Here is an 18074-nt window from a genome sequence, read left to right as displayed (position 1 = left end):
TAAGCAGTGCAGGGCATCAAACCCAGGTCAGTCGCATGCAAGGCCAACACCTGACACCCCCCCCCCCACCGCCCCGTACCATCTGTCAGGCCCCCAAGTCAAATGCCCCGAATCCTTAGGGACCGCCAGTACATCCCTGATGTCCAGTCTCTCAGAGCATATATGGAAGGTCCCCATGGCCTTCCCAGGAAGGAAGGACAGAGCATGAAGCAAAACTAGGAAACAGAACCCCAGAAGTGAGTCAGCGACTCTGCCAAACCAGGGTTCCCCCCCGTGCCCCATTTTCCCATATCCGACCACATGACATTCTGACCACAGGCACGTCCACAAGAATCTCCACCGCAGACACGACCGGGACAGGCAGGAGCTACTTGAAGGCCGGCGGCAGCTCCAGGTTCTTGGGGGGGACCCCCACAGAGATGGCACTCCAATATACTCCCGTGATGGGGAGCACCCCGTCACACGGGCCTCTGGGCACAGGCCTTCCAGAACCAACACTGGAAGGTATCCTGGGCTCAGCTCAGCTCCCCAGCACCAGCGCAGGGGACAGCCTTGTCCCTCTGAGCCGGGCAGGCGCTCCGAGCTTCCCAGCCACCACCCAGAGGGGGACCGTGATGGGCAGCCCCGAGGTCAGAACCCACACGTGGTTTGGGGCCGCCGACGTGAGCGAGATGTCCAGGGCGAGTGGAGGGGCCGGTGAGGCTGCGTCCTCAGGGGTGACTGACTCTTCAGAGAGGTCAAAGCGGGTTTCTGGTACCCCGACTCTCCGGGTCTCCCCCGTGACCATGGATGCACGGCCTGGGGAGACCACGGGTTGGTCTCCGCCGTTCTCTCTGCCCGCGGGATGGCAGGTCACCACAGACTTGCTCCCTCCGCCCCGCGCACCCCTCTCAATAGCGCCTGAGACGCTCGTGGCTACCCCCACGGCGGGGGCCACCGACCCCACACCACCTCCAGGAACACCAACTCAGCGTGCGCCACCCACAGGCTTCAACATCAAGGGCGTCGCCTCTCCAGGGACCGTGACCTCCGTCCCCACCACCCTGCGAACCCCTGACATCACCCTAGCCACCATGTCCACACCAGCAGGGAGCTGGGGTCGCCTGGCTGTCACCGCCATGCTCCTTGAAACCAGCTCCTCCACCCCCAAACTCATCCCGATGGGGTCACCCACATTCACTTCTGTCCCCAAATCAGGCCCCCAGGGTGGCCCGGATGTGGCTTCCGTCTCCAAAGATGCAGAATCTCCTGCCACTCAGGCCACGCCTCCGCCAACAACCTCCAACGCTGAGTTAGACGCCAGGGCCACGCCGGAAAGTGGCCTCTCTCCTATGTCCACCGACCTTGCCTACGTGAGCCCTTCACAGCCTTTAAGCCTCCCAGACTCCCGAGGCCTTCCTGAGTCCTCTGGGGTGCCCAGCTCTGCTCCTGTACCCCTGAGCCCACCTCCCAGGAGAGGCAAGTCAGAGTCCATGCCCATTTGGGTGATGTCTACAGAGCACCCCGCGCCCAGTGGGGCAGCCCACAGCTTCCTGCCCACCGCAGGACAAAGTACACCGCCCCAGCTGTCCACGGGGGCGTGGGACTCGTCAGTCACTGCTACTACCTCAGCGACTCGGGGGAACAGAGTTTCTCGAGAAAGCCCTTTGGAGGCCAACCCCAGCCCTCCCACCTTATGGCCACCTTTCTCTGCAGTTAACGGTGCAGGGCAGGATGCAACAACAGCAGGGAATTCTAGACTCGCTTTGTCAGAGGGACCACATCGTCCACCCAGCAGCAAAGCCAGGCCGAGTTCAATTGAAGGTCTGGCCCCAATGTCCACAGACCCACAGAACCACAGCAGGAGTGAGAGCACAGAAGCTACTGTAGGGGGGAGCCCGTCCATGGCCCCCCGCCTGGGTCCCACTCTCCCAGAGCCGGGAATTGTGAGTCCTGCAGCGTGGGTGAGATCTCCATCAGCTGCCCCTAGCAAGGCCGGAAACACGCACCCCAGCGCTGCTCTGAGCACCGAGGGCTTCAGCCGCCCAGGAGTGGCCACCACGGAGGGATCCCCAGGGCTATCACATCAGCAGCCTGGTGTTTCTGCATCAGTCACCTCCTTGCCAGACCCCACCAGGACTGGAGCAGAGCTGGACCATCCTGGGGCCACTGAATTCGGAGCGTCTCAGACACACACAGCCACCAGCTCAGACGCAGGCACCAGTTTAGTGGCTCTGAGTGTGGAGGCCCGGACTGAGGCTATGGCCTCTGATGGACTCTCTAGCCCAGGCTTGGTTCGGTCGCCCTGGTCATCAGTGGTCACCCAGGCACCCTCTTTCCATGCCTCGAGAGCCACTGAACACGTGGGCTTCCCTGCGGACCAATCCACCAGGGCGGAGGTGCCAAGGACAGTGTCTGAAGCTATGGCACTCACAGAGGCTGCCACAGGAAGCCACGGTGAGGCCACAGACCCCTCTGGGATGGGTGAGTCTGTGGACGAAATCGAGGCTGCTCCCCCTTCACAACCACCATCCCCATCTGCAGTGCTCTCCACATCCTGGACCACCATGAGCCATGTCACCACTTCAGAACAAGCAGGGGGCGAAACACAGGGCAGCTCCCAACCAGCTGTTACGAGCGTGACGGACACGGAGACACCAGAGGCGTCGGCAGGCCCCAGAGAAAGGGAAGCAATGGCGGGAGGTGACGTGGGTGCCACCACCTCTGGTCCTGACTCACGGTCCTCAGTCCCAGTGGGCCTCGAACCTTCCACAGTCACCTCTCTAGGGGCATCTCCTCCTACCCCTGGGTTCCCCTCTGTTCCCACACCCCTGCCTCACTCTTCGAGAACTTCAACAGACAACATTGAGTCAACCCAGTCAACCAGCTCCATGGCTGACACACAAGTCACTTCTGAAGTTACCACAGGACATGCTGAGGCTGGCACTAGCCAGACAGCCCCTGAAGCCCCCCGAGGCCCTTCAGAAGCACCTGGGACAGAAGTCACCACCTCCAGCAGGACCTTTGTTCCTGTTTCTCCTCAGGCCTCCCAGTCACCAGGTATGCCCACAGGATTAGGCCCACAGCTTGCAGGAGCCACTACTAAGGAGGAACCCACAGAAGTGACTGTCACCACCACAGGCTCCCTTGACTGGTCACCCCAGAGAACATTCACCTCAGACACATCCACCACAGCCCCCCAGGACAAGTCTGACCAGGTTGGGACTCAGGAATCTCCACCCTCAGAAGTGCCCAGGAACACAAGCAAGAGGCCCGAGGGGGTGTCTCAGAGGAAGCCTTCATCTGGAGCAGACACCAGCACTGCTCACTTCTCAGTGGCCTTAGCTGACAGGACCTCACCTTCCCCAGTCTCCACCACATTACCTAAGAGAAATTCTTTCTCTCCTGCTATGGTGACCTTACCTCTGACCTCTGACCTACTAAAGACTTCAGACATAGTGGGCACAAGCTCGGCACCTGGGACCAGCTCACCTCCAAGCTCGACCAGCTCCACAGTTGACACACAAGTCACTTCTGAAGTCACCACAGATCAGGGGGAAATTCAACTTTCCCAGACCACAGCTGACCCGAAGCAGGGACCCAGCAGTGCTGGACAGGAAACACTGTCCTCCGTGTCACCTGACCAGGAGCCACCCAAAGTTACATCTGTGGCAGTGACTCATTTCTCTGACAGGGACACCAATGTTTCCACACCGATGTTTCCAGAGAAACATTCTCTGGAAACTGCAGATGCTGAGGAGGAATCAACTACCTCAGGGAAGTTGAGCACTGAGGAGACCAGTGTCTCCCAACACACAAACTTTAACTCAGAAACACTCACTGTCCTTTCTGGTCTTTACTCAGGGACTTCATCTGAGGCACTCAGGACAGATGTCCCCTCCTACAGCACAATCTCCATCCCTGGCCTGACTCAGTCATCATGGTCACCAGATTTTGCCACAGGATCCAGCACCAGCTTCTCTAGCTCCACCATCACAGTTGAACCTAGAGAAATGGTCGTCACCACAAGCTCCCCTCACTCCAACTCCCAGGAGACACTCAGTTCAGACACACCAAACACAGAACTCCAGGATAAGGCAGACCTGACTGTGGCACAGAGGGTCTTCTCCACAGAGGCAACCCCTGTCATCATGGATCCTGAGGATGCATCAGGGGTGGAGATTTCCTCTGTGGAAGATGCCAGCTCTGCCTCCTTTTTGGTGCCCTCAGCTGACATGACCTCTTCAGGGTCACCTGAGGGTCATCCTTCCTCTGCTGTAGGCTTGATGTCACTCAACACTCCCATCCCCATGGGGACCAGAGGCACTGTAGACATGAGTGTGGGCCCCAGAACTTCTTCTTATGCAACTTCGAGAAGTTCCACCTTCGATAGGTCAGAAGCAACCACCCTTCAGAGTGAGGGGACTCAGATTTCTGAGATCACAGCTGCCACCAACATGAGCACCATAAGATTCGGACCCGACTGGCATTCCCCTGTCTCCACTGAGCTGCAGACACCCACATTCACATCTACAGTGTCATCATCCTCTCTCCAGGGGCCCAGTGCTGTCTCCTCAGCCAGGTCTGGGTCTTCCCAGATGGCCACACTCGAAATCATATCACACACCTCCCTCAGGAACAGCGAGGAGATTGTCACATCCCCACAAATCAGCCCAGATGCAGAGACACTCACTGTCCTTCCTAGTGTTCACACGGGGACTCTGTCTGAAGCACTCAGGACAGTGGTCACCTCCTCCTCCAGCAGGACATCTGTCCCTGGCCTAGTGCAGTCCACGGTCTCGCCAGGGACTTACCGTGGACCCAGAACCGGCCTCCCTAGCTCCACCAACGTGGCAGAACAACCAGAAAGGCTCATCATGACCCACGCGAGCTCCACTGACTCTGCACCTCCAGAGACTCTCAGCTTAGCCATGTCCACAAGCCCCTGGACAAAGACTGACCAGGCTGGAACTCAAGGGCCTGTCCCCTCAGAGATGGTTGCAACTGTGAGTGAGGAATCCACGAGCAAACAGCAGCCTCATTTGAGAAGTCCCACGCCAGAGCAACTGAGCACATCAGGGGTCGCCCGGGAGAGCGAGGTGCCTCATCGTTCTGAAATCATGGCTGCTTCCACAGGGGAAACCCCCAGATCTGAACCTGAGTCCCGGGTCTCGGACCTGGCTGAGCTGCAGCACTCAATACCCACATCTGGAGTCCAAAGTTCGTCTACACCTGGGCTCCCCACAATTCCCACACCCATGTCTGCTGCTTCAGACACACCGAAGTCCAAGGGCAGCACTGAGGGGTTCAGGACCTCCCAGTGGAGCAACAGGGAGACCAACACCAACACTGTCACCCCTGAACCAACCGCTCTGAAGGGGACTGAGATGTTAGGAACGGAAGTCACCATCCCCAGGAAGACATTTATTCCCAATTCAGTGTGGTCCACGCTGTCAACAGGCCTCCCTTCAGGATCCAACACCATCATGGCAGAACCTACAGAGATGGCCGTCACCGCCTACCGAGGCTCCCCTGACGTCCCCTCAGAGGGAACCCTCAGCTCTGACACGTTGACCAGAGTGCCCAGGGAACAGACAGGTGCGGATGTGGGGCAGAGTATCACGCCCTCAGAGATGCCCACAGGCACGAGCAGGGGGCCGGAGGGGGTATCACAGATGGAGCCTTCCTCTGAGGCAGACACCAGCACAGCTCGCTTCTCAGTGGCCTCAGCTGACAGGACCTCACCTTCAACAGTCTCCACCACATTGCCTGAGAGAAGTGCTTCCTCTCTTACTACCATGACCTCACCTTTGACCTCTCACCCGCTGAAGACATCAGACATGGTGGGCACAATCTTGGCACCTGGAACCAGCTCACCTCCAAGCTCGACCAGCTCCACAGTTGACACACAAGTCATTTCTAAAGTCACCACAGATCAGGGGGAAATTCACCTTTCCCAGACCACAGCTGTGCCCAAGAAGGAGCCCAGCAGTACTGGACAGGAAACACTGTCCTCCGTGTCACCTGACCAGGAGCCACCCAAAGTTACATCTGTGGCAGTGACTCGTTTCTCTGACAGGGACACCGATGTTTCCACACGAAGGCCTGGTTCTCTGGAAACTGCAGATGCTGAGGAGAAGTCAACTACCTCAGGGAAGGTGAGCACTGAGGAGACCAGCGTCTCCCAACACACAAGCTTCAACTCAAAGACATCCACTGTCCTTTCTGGTCATCCCATGGGGAAAACTTACTCTCCATCTGAGGCACTCAGGACAGTTGTCACTTCCTCCAGCACAGCCTCCATCCCTGGCCTGACTCAGTCATTGCTGTCACTAGACTTTGCCACAGGATCCAGCATCAGGTTCTCTAGCTCCACCCTCAAGGTTGAACCTACAGAAACAACCATTCTCACCAACACAGGGTCCCCTGACTCTACACCAAAGGGGACACTTTGGTCCAACACACCAATCACAGTCTCCTCCACAGGAAGAGACTCAGCAGGGACTCGAGTTATCACACCTTCAGAGATGCCAACCATCCTGAGCAGGGTGTCTGAGGAAGTATGGGGGACCCATACTCCCTCCTTCTTCGTGGCCTCACCTTCCCCACAGTCCTCCACAGCCTCTGCATCACACCCTTCCTCTGCTGCAAATTTGATGTCATCCAACAATCCTGTGTGGGTTGAGACCACTAATGTGGCAGATACAATTTTGGGACCCAGAACCACTTCACATCCAAGTTGGAGAAGCACGATTAAGACTCTAGAATCTTCTGAATCCACCACAGAGAGTGAGGTCACTCCTGCTTCCAAAATCATGGAGGAAACCAACATGGGCACTGCCAGTTCTGGATCTGAATCTCCTTCCTCATCTGACCCAGGTTACTCCAAAGTCATCTCTCCTGTGGCATCTCCTTCCACCCAAAGTCACAGTCCTGTCCCCACGACCTCACTGGACTCTTTCCAATCTACAATCTTTGAAGCTGAGTCAACTCCCTTCCTGAGGAGCACTGAGGAGATCAGTCATGACCACAAAACCACCACAAACACCGACACCTCCATTGTTCCCTCTCACCTGCCCACTGACACAGTCACAGAGACACTCAGGACCGAAGCCACCTTCTCCAAACACACAACCACAGCTGTCTTGGGACCATCCACGGTGTCCACAGAGATGTTCACAGGAACAGACACCACACCGTCAGCCCATGAAATCAAGGACACTACAGAGGCCTCCATCCTGACCCTCATGGTTCCCAATGGCCCTACACCACAGGGTTATTTGAGCTCAATTGTCCTGAACACCAGTCCTCAGGCAGAGAATGACCCAGATGTCACCCAGAGTCCCGCACTCTCAGAGAGGACATCCAGCAGGAACATAGAGTCTGATGACAAGTCATCGACAGAAACTTCCTCTGGGGCCGACACCAGCATGGCCCCCTTTCTGTTGCCCTCAGCTGACAGGACCTCACCAATCCTAGTCTCCTCCACATTACCTCAGAATAATTCTTCCTCACTTGAAACTATAACTTCTCCTCTGACCTCTGACCTGCTGAAGACATCGGGCATGGTGGGTACAAGCTCGGCACCTGGAACCAGCTCACCTCCAAGCTCGACCAGCTCCACAGTTGACACACAAGTCACTTCTGAAGTCACCACAGATCAGGGGGAAATTCAACTTTCCCAGACTACAGCTGTGCCCAAGGAGGGGTCCAGCGGTGCTGCACAGGAAACACTGTCCTCGGTGTCACCTGACCAGGAGACATCCAAAGTTACATCTGTGATAGCGACTCATTTCTCTGACAGGAACACCAATGTTTCCACACCAATGCCTGGTTCTCTGGAAACTGCAGATGCTGAGGAGGAATCAGCTATCTCAGGGAAGATGAGCACTGAGGAGACCAGCTCCACACCTGATCTCCAAGCCACCTCTGTGTCCATCTCCCCTCCAGGGACAATTAAGCTTTTTCAACTCACAACTGGTTCCACTGAGTCCACCAGTCCTGGGAGTGAGCTACCTGCCTCGGTCCCACCTCATCAAGAACCATCCAAAGTCACATCCCCACTTCTTACAGCCACTACACCACATGCCACCATTTCCACAGCCATGACTGAATCTTCTGGAACAGCGAAGGTGGAGGTTCTGTCGGGTCCCTCACTGAGAAGCCCTGAGGAGACCGTCACTTCCCAGAAAACAAGCTTGAGCACAGAGACAATCCCTGTCCTTTCTGGGCTTCCCATGGGGACTCTGTCTAAGGCACTTAGGACAGATGTCACCTCTCAAAGCGTGACATCCGCTCCTGGCCCGGCTCCATACTCACTGTCACCAGACACCTCCTCGGGATCCAGCAAGAGGTTCTCTAGCTCCATTATCACGCTTGAATCTGCAGAAATAACTGTCACCAAAGGGGTTGCTCACTCTACACATCAGGAGACAATGAGGTCAGATACAACAACCACAGTTCCCTCCACAGACATAGATTCTGCAGGGACTCAGGGTGTCACACCTTCAGCGATGTCCACTGTCCACAGAATGGGATCTGAAAAGGTGTCACAGACAGAACCTTCCTCTGTGGAGAGGACCCACATTCACTCCTCCTTGATGCCCTCATCTGCCAGAACTTCACTTTCCCCACAGTCCCCCACAGTCTCTGCACCTCGCCCTTCCTCTGCTGCAAATTTGATGTCACCCAACAATCCTGTGTGGGTTGAGACCACCAATGTGGCAGATACAATTTTGGGACCCAGAACCACTTCACATCCAAGTTGGAGAAGCACGATTAAGACTCTAGAATCTTCTGAATCCACCACAGAGAGTGAGGTCACTCCTGCTTCCAAAATCATGGAGGAAACCAACATGGGCACTGCCAGTTCTGGATCTGAATCTCCTTCCTCATCTGACCCAGGTTACTCCAAAGTCACCTCTCCTGTGGCATCTCCTTCCACCCAAAGTCACAGTCCTGTCCCCACGACCTCACTGGACTCTTTCCAATCTACAATCTTTGAAGCTGAGTCAACTCCCTTCCTGAGGAGCACTGAGGAGATCAGTCATGACCACAAAACCACCACAAACACCGACACCTCCATTGTTCCCTCTCACCTGCCCACTGACACAGTCACAGAGACACTCAGGACCGAAGTCACCTTCTCCAAACACACAACCACAGCTGTCTTGGGACCATCCACGGTGTCCACAGAGATGTTCACAGGAACAGACACCACACCGTCAGCCCATGAAATCAAGGACACTACAGAGGCCTCCATCCTGACCCTCATGGTTCCCAATGGCCCTACACCACAGGGTTATTTGAGCTCAATTGTCCTGAACACCAGTCCTCAGGCAGAGAATGACCCAGATGTCACCCAGAGTCCCGCACTCTCAGAGAGGACATCCAGCAGGAACATAGAGTCTGATGACAAGTCATCGACAGAGACTTCCTCTAGGGCCGACACCAGCATGGCCCCCTTTCTGTTGCCCTCAGCTGATGGGACCTCACCAATCCCAGTTTCCTCCATATTATCTCAGAATACTGCTCCCTCTCCTGCTACTGTGACCTCATCTCTGACCTCTGACCTGCTGAAGACCTCAGACCTGGGGTTCACAAGCCTGGGACTAGGAACCAGCTCACCACCATGCTCAAGCAGTTCTACAGTTGATACACAAGTCACCTCCACGACCATCTCCCCCCCAAGGACAATTCAGCTTCCTCAACTCACAGCTGATTCCACAGAGCCCGCCAGTGCTGAGAGGGAGCTTCCTACCTCAGTCTCCCCTAAGAAGGAACCATCACGACACACACCACTGCTCCTAACGGCCACCAAGGCACATGCCACCATTTTCCCAGTCACATCTGAATCTTCTGGAACAGCAAAGTTGGAGGTTCTGTCAACTCCATCCTTGAGGAGCACTGAGGAGATTGTCACCTCCCGAACGACCAGCAGGAACACAGAGACAATCTCTGTCATTTCTGGGATTCCCACAGGGACTTCGTCTGAGGCACTCAGGACAGATGTTAGCTACTCCAGCCATACATCAATCTCTGGTGCAACCAAGTCAACAATGTCGCCAGATGTTTCCACAGTATTGAACACTGGGCACTCACATTCAACTGTCATGGTTGAACCTGCAGAAATGACCATCAGTAACCATACAGCATCCCCTCACTCTACACCACAGGTGACACATAAGTCCAACATACCAGCCACAGTCCCCTCCACAGAGACAGACTCAGCAGGGACTCATGGTTTTGCATCTTTAGAGATGTCCACTGTCCTGAGCACGGTATCTGAGGGAGTGTCCCAGATGGAGCCTTCCTCTGGGGCAGACACCAGCACTGCTGCCTCTTCTGTGCCCTCAGCTGATGAGACCTCACCAATCCCAATCTCCTCCACATTACCTCAGAGTACTGCCTCCTCTCCTGCTTCTGTAACTGCAACTCTGGCCTCTGACCTGCTGAAGACCTTGGACATGGGGTTCACAAGCTTTGGACTGGGAACCAGCTCACCTCCAAGCTCAAACAACCCCATAGTTGACACACAAGTCACCTCTGAAATGATAACAGAACTATGGACGGTTCACCTTTCCCAGAACACAGCCATCTCCAAGGAGGGGCCCAGTAGTGCTGAGAGGGGGCCTCCTGCTTCAGTCACCCCTGACCAGGAAACATCCAGACCCTCATCCCCTCGCTTAACTGTATTCACAGCACAAGCCACCATATCTCCAGCCATGACTGAATCTTTTGAAACAGCAAAGTTGGAAGTTCCATCAACTCCCTCTCTGAGGAGCCCTGAGGAGACCAACCCCTCCCAGCAGACCAGCAGGTCCACAGAAACCATCCCTGACCTTTCTGGGCTTCCCACAGGGACTCCATATGAGGCACTCGGGACAGATATCGCTTCCTCCAGCATATCCAACTCTGGCCGAGCTCAGTCCACACTGTCACCAGCCTTTGCCACAGGATCTAGCACCAGGTTCTCTAGGTCCACCACCATGGTTAAACCTACAGAAATTACCATGACCACTAACATAAGATCCCCTCACTCTACACCACAGGGGACACTGAACTCAGACACACCAACCACAGTCCCCTCCACAGAGACAGACTCAGTGGGAACTGAGGGTGCCACACATCCAGAGATACCCACTCTCCTCAGCATGGGATCTGAAGGGCCGCCATGGATGGAGCCTTCCTCTGTGGTGGGTACATTCATACCCTCCTCTATTACCAGGACCTCACCTTCCCCACAGTCTTCCAGAGTCCTTGGGACTCGCCCTTTTTTTGCTGCAAATTCAGTGTCACCCCACACCTCTCTGTGGTTTGAGACCACTAATGTGGCAGATACAAGTTTGGGACCAGGAACCACTTCACATCCAAGTTGGAAAAGTACCACGGAGACTCTTGAATCTTCTGAATCCACCACAGGGAGTGAGGAGACTCCTGTTTCCAAAATCACTGATGGAACCAACGTGGGCACCAACCGTTCTGGATTGGAATCTCCTTCCTCACCTGACCCAAGTTACTCCAAAGCCACCTCTCCTGTGGTAACTCCTTCCACTCAAAGTCATAGTCCTGTCCCCACACCTACATCAAGATCTTCACAGTCTATACAGATTGATACTGAGTCAATTCTCTCCCCTTGGAGCACAGAGGAGACCATCACCTCCCAGCCGACCAGCAGGAACACAGAGACAATCCCTGCCCTTTCTGGGCTTCCCAAGGGAACTCCATCTGAAGCACTCAGCACAGATGGCATCTCCAGCATGAGCTCTATCTCTGACCAAGTTCTCTCCTCACTGTCACCAGACATTGCCACAGGATCCAACACCAGGTTCTCTAGCTCAAGTCTCATGTTTGAACCTAAAGAAACAACCACCCTCACTCACACAGGTTCCCCTCACTCTACACCACAGGGGTCACTTAAGTTTAATACACCAACCACAGTCCCCTCCACAGAGATGGACTCAGTGGGGATTCAGGGTGTCACACCTTCAGACATGTCCTTCGTTCTGAGCAGGGTGTCTGAAGGGGTATCAGGGACGGAGCCTTCCTCTGTGGCAGGCCCCAACATTCCCTCCTCATCCATCATAGCCTCATCTGCTCCTCATTTCTCCGCAGCCCCTGGTACTCGCCCTTTCTCTACGGCAAATTCAATGTCACTCAGCACCCCTGTGCAGGTTGAGTCATCTAATGTCATAGAAATGAGTTTGGGAGTTGAAACTGCTTCACATGTACATTGGAAAAGCACAATTAAGACTCTAGAATCTTCTGAATCCACCACAGAGAGTGAGGTGACTCACTCCAAAATCAAGGATGGAACCAACATGGGCACCACCAGTTCTGAATCTGAATCTCCTTCCTGGGTCTCACCTGACCCAGGTTTCTCCAAAACCATCTCTCCTGTGGTAAATCCTTCTTCTCCAAGTCACAGCCCTGTCCACACACCTACCTCCAGCTCTTCCAAATCTACAGAGTTTGAAGATAAGTCAACTTTCTCCAGTTGGAACACTGAGGAGATTGTCACCTCCCAGCCGACCAGCAGGAACACAGAGACAATGCCCGCCCTTTCCGGGCTTCCCACAGGAACTCCACCTGAGGCACTCGGGACAGATATCGCTTCCTCCAGCATATCCAACCCTGGCCGAGCTCAGTCCTCACTGTCACCAGACTTTACCACAGGATCCAGCACCGGGTTCTTTAGCTTTGCCGTCATGGTGAAACCTACAGGAACAACCATCACTACCCACACAGAGGCCCCTCACTCTACACCACAGGGGTCACTGAGGTCTGACACAACTACAGTTCCCTCCACAGAGACAGACTCAGTGGAGACTCAGGGTGTCACAACTTCAAAGATGTCAACTGTCCTGAACAGTGTCACATCTGAGAGGGTATCACTGATGGAGCTTTCCTCTGTGACGGACACCAGCACTGGTGCCTTCTTTGTGTCCACAGTTGATGAGACCTCACCTTCCCTACAGTCCTCTATAATCTCTGAGACTCACCCTTCTTCTGCTACAAGTTCCGTGTCACCCAACAACCCCATACAGGTTGCAACCACTAAAATGGTAGACATGAATTTGGGAACTGGAACCACTTCACACCCAAGCTGGAGCACAGCTGACACACTAGAATCTTCTGGAACCACCACAAAAACCGAGGAGTCTCCTGTCACCAACATCACAGGTGGGACTACAATGGGTACCACCAGTTCTAAACCTGACCCAGGGTACTTCAAAACTACCTCTCCTGTCATAAATCCTTCCACCCAGTGGCAAAAAGCTATCACCACAATTGAACCCAGCTCTCCTGAATCAAGGCTCACAACTGAGCCAACTCTCTCCCATTGGATCACCTGGGAGACCATCACCTCCCAGCAGACCAATGGGAACACAAAGAAAATCCCTGCCTTTTCTGAGCTTCCCACGGTGACTCCATCTGAGACAATGGAGACAGATGTCAACTCCCCCATCATGAAGTCTATCACTGGCCCAGCTCAGTCTTCACCAGACTTTACCACAGGATCCAAAACCAGATTCTCCAGCTCAACCACAATGGTTCAACCTACAGAAACAACGGGTACCACCCACACAGGATCCCCTCACTCCATACAACAGAGGACTCTGAGCTCAGATACACCTACCAGAGTACCTTCCACAGAGACGAACTCAGATGGGACTCAGGGGGTCACACTTTCAGAAATGTCTACTCTCCTCAGCATGGTATCTGAGGGGGCATCATGGACGGAGCCTTCCTCTGTGGCAGACACCAGAACTGCCGCCTTCTCTCTGCCCTCAGTTGATGGGACCTCACCTGCCCCACAGTCCTCCAAAGTCTCTGGGACTCACCCTTCCTCTGCTGTAAGTTCAGTGTCACCCTACAGCTCTGTGCAGTTTGCGATGACTAGTATGGCAGAAACAAGTTTGGGGACTGGTACCACTTCACACCCAAGTTGGGGAAGTACCACAGAGACACTAGAATCTTCGGGAGCCACCACAGGGAGTCAGGTGACTCCTGCTTCCAAAATTACAGAGAGAACCAGTGTGGACACCACCAGTTCTTTATCTGAATCTCCTTCCTCACCTGATGCAAGTTACTCCAAAGTCACCTCTCCTGTGGAAACTTCTACCCAAAGTCACAGCCCTGTCCCCACACGTGGACCAACCTTATCTGAATCTACAGAGCTTAAGGCTGAGTCTACTTCTCTTAGAAATCAGGAGATAGTCACTTCCCAGAAGACCATCTTGAGCAGAGAGACAGCTCAGGTGACTCCGTCTGAGACAATGGAAACAGATGTCACCTCCCCCAGCATGACTGCTATCACTGGAATGACTCAGTCCTCACCAGACTTTGCCACAGAATCCAGCACCAGATTCTCTAGTTCCACCAGCATGGTTCAACCTACAGAAACAATGGCCACCACCCACACAGGGTCCCCTCACTCTATACCACAAAGGACACTTACCTCAGATACACCCAACACTGTCCCCTCCACAGAGATGGACTCAGAGGGGACTCAGGGTTTCACAGTTTCAGAGATGTCCATTCTCCTCAGCACAGTATCTGAGGGGGTTTCATGGATGGAGCCTTCCTCTGTCGCAGACGCCACAACTGCTGCCTTTTCTATGCCCTCAGATGATGGGATCTCACCTGCCCCACAGTCTTCCACAGTCTCTGGGATTCGCCCTTCCTCTGCTACAAGGTCAGTGTCATCTGAGAACACTAAAGTGGCAAACACAAGTTTGGGGGCTGGAACCACATTACACCCAATTTGGAGAAGTACTACAGAGACACTAGAATCTTCTGAAGCCACCACAGGGACCAAGATGACTCCTGCTTCCAAAATTACAGAGAGAGCCAGTGTGCACACCACCAAATCTGCATCTGAATCTCCTTCCTCACCTGATGCAAGTTACTCCAAAGTCACCTCTTTTCTGGGAACTCCTTCCATCCAAAGTCACAGTCCTGTCCCTACACCTGGACCAACCTTATCTGAATCTACACAACTTAAGGCTGAGTCTACTTCTCTTAGAAATCAAGAGGCCATCACCTCCCAGCAGACCACCTTGAGCAGTGAGACAACTCCTATCGTCCTTTCATATCTTCCTACTGGGACTCCATCTGAGACAATGGAGACAGATGTCACCTCCCCCAGCATGACTTCTATCACTGGAATGACTCAGTCCACACTAGACTTTGCTACAGGATCCATCACAGAGTTCTCTAGCTTCACCTTCATGGTTCAGCCTACAGAAACAACAGTCACCACCCACACAGGGTCCCTTCCAACTATAACACAGAAGACTCTGAGCTCAGATACACCCACCACAGTCTTCTTTACAAAGACGGACTCAGAGAGGATGCAGGATGTCACACCTACAGAGATGTCCACTCTCCTCAGCACAGAATCTAAAGGGGTATCATGGACAAAGCCTTCCTCTGTGGCAGACACCAGCACTGCCGCCATCTCTGTGCCCTCAGCTGATGGGACCTCACCTGCCCCACAGTTCTCCACAGTCTCTGGGACTCACCCTTCCTCTGCTGCAATTTCAGTGTTCCCCAACACCTCTGTGTCATTTGAGAATATTAATATGGCAGGCACAAGTTTGGGGGCTGGTACCACTTTTCATCCAAGTCAGAGTAGTACCACGGAGACACTAGAATCTTCTGAAGCCACCACAGGGAGTGAGGTGACTCCTGCTTCCAAAATCACCGAGGAAACCAGTGTAGACACCACCAGTTCTGGATCTCAATCTTCTTCCTCACCTGACCTTGGTTACTCCAAAGCCACCTCTTCTGTGGGAACTCCTCCCACCCAAAGTCACAACACTGTCCCCACACCAGGACCCACCTCGTCTGATTCAACAGGACTTGAGGCTGAGTCTACTCCTTCTCTTAGCACCCAAGACACCTCCACTTCCCAGCAGACCATGTTGAGCACAGACAAATCACCTATCCTTTCAGTCCCCACTGGGACTCCATCTGAGACACTTGGGAAAGATGTCACCTCCACCAGCATGACCTCGATCACTGGCCCAGTTTGGTCCTTGCCATATTTTGACACAGGATCCAGCACCAGATTTTCTATCTCCACCGACATTGTTCAACCTACAGATACAACGGTCACCACCCACACAAAGTTCCCTCACTCTATACCACAGAGGACTCTTAGCTCAGATACACCCACCACAGTCCCTTCCACAGATTCGGACTCAGCTGGGACTCAGAGTGTCACACCTTCAGAGATGTCCACTCTCCTCAGCACGAAGTCTGAGGGGATATCATGGACAGATCCTTCCTCTGTGGCAGACACCAGCACTGCTGCCTTCTCTCTGCCTTCAGCTGATGGGACCTCACCTGCCCCACAGTCCTCCACAGTCTCTGGGACTCACCCTTCCTCTGCTGCAAGTTCAGTGTCATCCTATAGCTCTGTGCAGTTTGAGATGACTAGTGTCGCAGAGACAAGTTTGGGGACTGGTACCACTTCACACCCAAGTTGGAGAAGTACCACAGAGACACTGGAATCTTCTGAAGCCACCAGAAAGAGTGAGGTGACTCCTGCTTCCAAAATTATAGAGACAGCCAGTGCGGACACCACCAGTTCTGGTTACGAATATCCTTCCTTGCCTGACCCTGGTTACTCCAAAGCCACCTCTTCTGTGGGAACTCCTTCCACCCAAAGTCACAACGCTGTCCCCACACCTGGGCCCACCTTATCTGAATCAAGAGGACTTGCGGCTGAGTCTACTCCTTCTCTTAGCACCCAAGAGACCATCACTTCCCAGCAGACCACTTTGAGCACAGGGACAGCCCCTGTCCTTTCAGTCCCCACTGGGACTCCATCTGAGACACTTGGGACAGATGTCACCACCCCCAGCATGACCTCTATCACTGGACCAAGTCAGTCCTCACCAGACTTTGCCACAGGATCCAGCACCAGGTTCTCTAGCTCCACCGGCATGGTTGAACCTACAGAAACAACGGTCACCACCCACACAAAGTTCCCTCACTCTATACCACAGAGGACTCTTAGTTCAGATACACCCACCACAGTGCCCTCCACAGAGACAGACTCAGAGTGGATGCAGGGTATCACACCTTCAGAGATGTCCCTTCTCTCCAGCATGGTATCTGAGGGGGTATCATGGACGGAGCTTTCCTCTGTGGCAGACACCAGAACTGCCGCCTTCTCTGTGCCCTCAGCTGACGGGACCTCACCTGCCCCACAGTCCTCCACAGTCTCTGGGACTCACCCTTCCTCTGCTGCAAGTTCAGTGTCACCCTACAGCTCTGTGCAGTTTGAGATGACTAGCGTGGCAGACACAAGTTTGGGGATTGGTACCACTTCACATCCAAGTTGGAGAATTACCACGGAGACACTAGAATCTTCTGAAGCCACCACAGGAAGTGAGGTGACTCCTGCTTCCAAAATTACAGAGGGAGCCAGCGTGGACACCACCAGTTCTTTGTCTGAATCTCCTTCCTCACCTGCTGCAGGTTATACCTCTTCTATGGTAACTCCTTCCACCCAAAGTCACAGTGCTATCCCGACATCTGGACCTGCCTCATCTGAATCTAAAAAACTTGAGGCTGAGTCTACTCCTTCTCTTAACACCCAAGAGACCGTCACTTCCCAGCAGACCACTTTGAGCACAGGGACAACCTCTGTCCTTTCAGTCCCCACTGGGACTCCATCTCAGACACTTGGGACAGATGTCACCACCCCCAGCATGACTTCTATCACTGGACCAAGTCAGTCCTCACCAGACTTTGCCACAGGATCCAGCACCAGGTTCTCTAGCTCCACCGGCATGGTTGAACCTACAGAAACAACGGTCACCACCCACACAGGGTTCCCTCACGCTATACCACAGAGGACTCTGAGCTCAGATACACCCACCACAGTCTCCTCCACAGATTCGGACTCAGCTGGGACTCAGGGTGTTACACCTTCAGAGATGTCCACTCTCCTCAGAACAAAATCTGAGGGGGTATCATGGACTGAGCCTTCCTCTGTGGCAGACACCAGAACTGCCGCCTTCTCTGTGCCCTCAGCTGATGGGACCTCACCTGCCCCACAGTCCTCCCCAGTCTCTGGG

At 54.1% G+C, this 18074-nt stretch overlaps 1 protein-coding gene across 1 annotated transcript in view; it reads left to right on the top strand.

The window, feature by feature from the left end:
• The first annotated feature begins 2546 nt into the window (after positions 1-2546).
• Positions 2547-18074, top strand: part of LOC130028869 (mucin-16-like) — a 70476-nt gene continuing 54948 nt past the window's right edge. Inside the window, exons 1-9 of the mRNA XM_056119711.1 lie at positions 2547-2682; positions 3349-3437; positions 4578-5970; positions 6961-7986; positions 9709-10450; positions 15008-15579; positions 15820-16018; positions 16736-16937; positions 17205-17727. Of these exons, the coding sequence (XP_055975686.1) occupies positions 2547-2682; positions 3349-3437; positions 4578-5970; positions 6961-7986; positions 9709-10450; positions 15008-15579; positions 15820-16018; positions 16736-16937; positions 17205-17727 (4882 nt within the window). The remainder of the gene's footprint in view (positions 2683-3348; positions 3438-4577; positions 5971-6960; positions 7987-9708; positions 10451-15007; positions 15580-15819; positions 16019-16735; positions 16938-17204; positions 17728-18074) is intronic.

The sequence above is a fragment of the Sorex fumeus genome, unplaced genomic scaffold (genome assembly GCF_029834395.1).
Source record: "Sorex fumeus unplaced genomic scaffold, SorFum_2.1 ptg000041l, whole genome shotgun sequence".
Lineage (NCBI taxonomy): Eukaryota > Metazoa > Chordata > Mammalia > Eulipotyphla > Soricidae > Sorex > Sorex fumeus.
The sequence above is the reverse complement of the archived record's forward strand: the minus strand, read 5'-3'. Positions and strand labels throughout refer to the sequence as shown.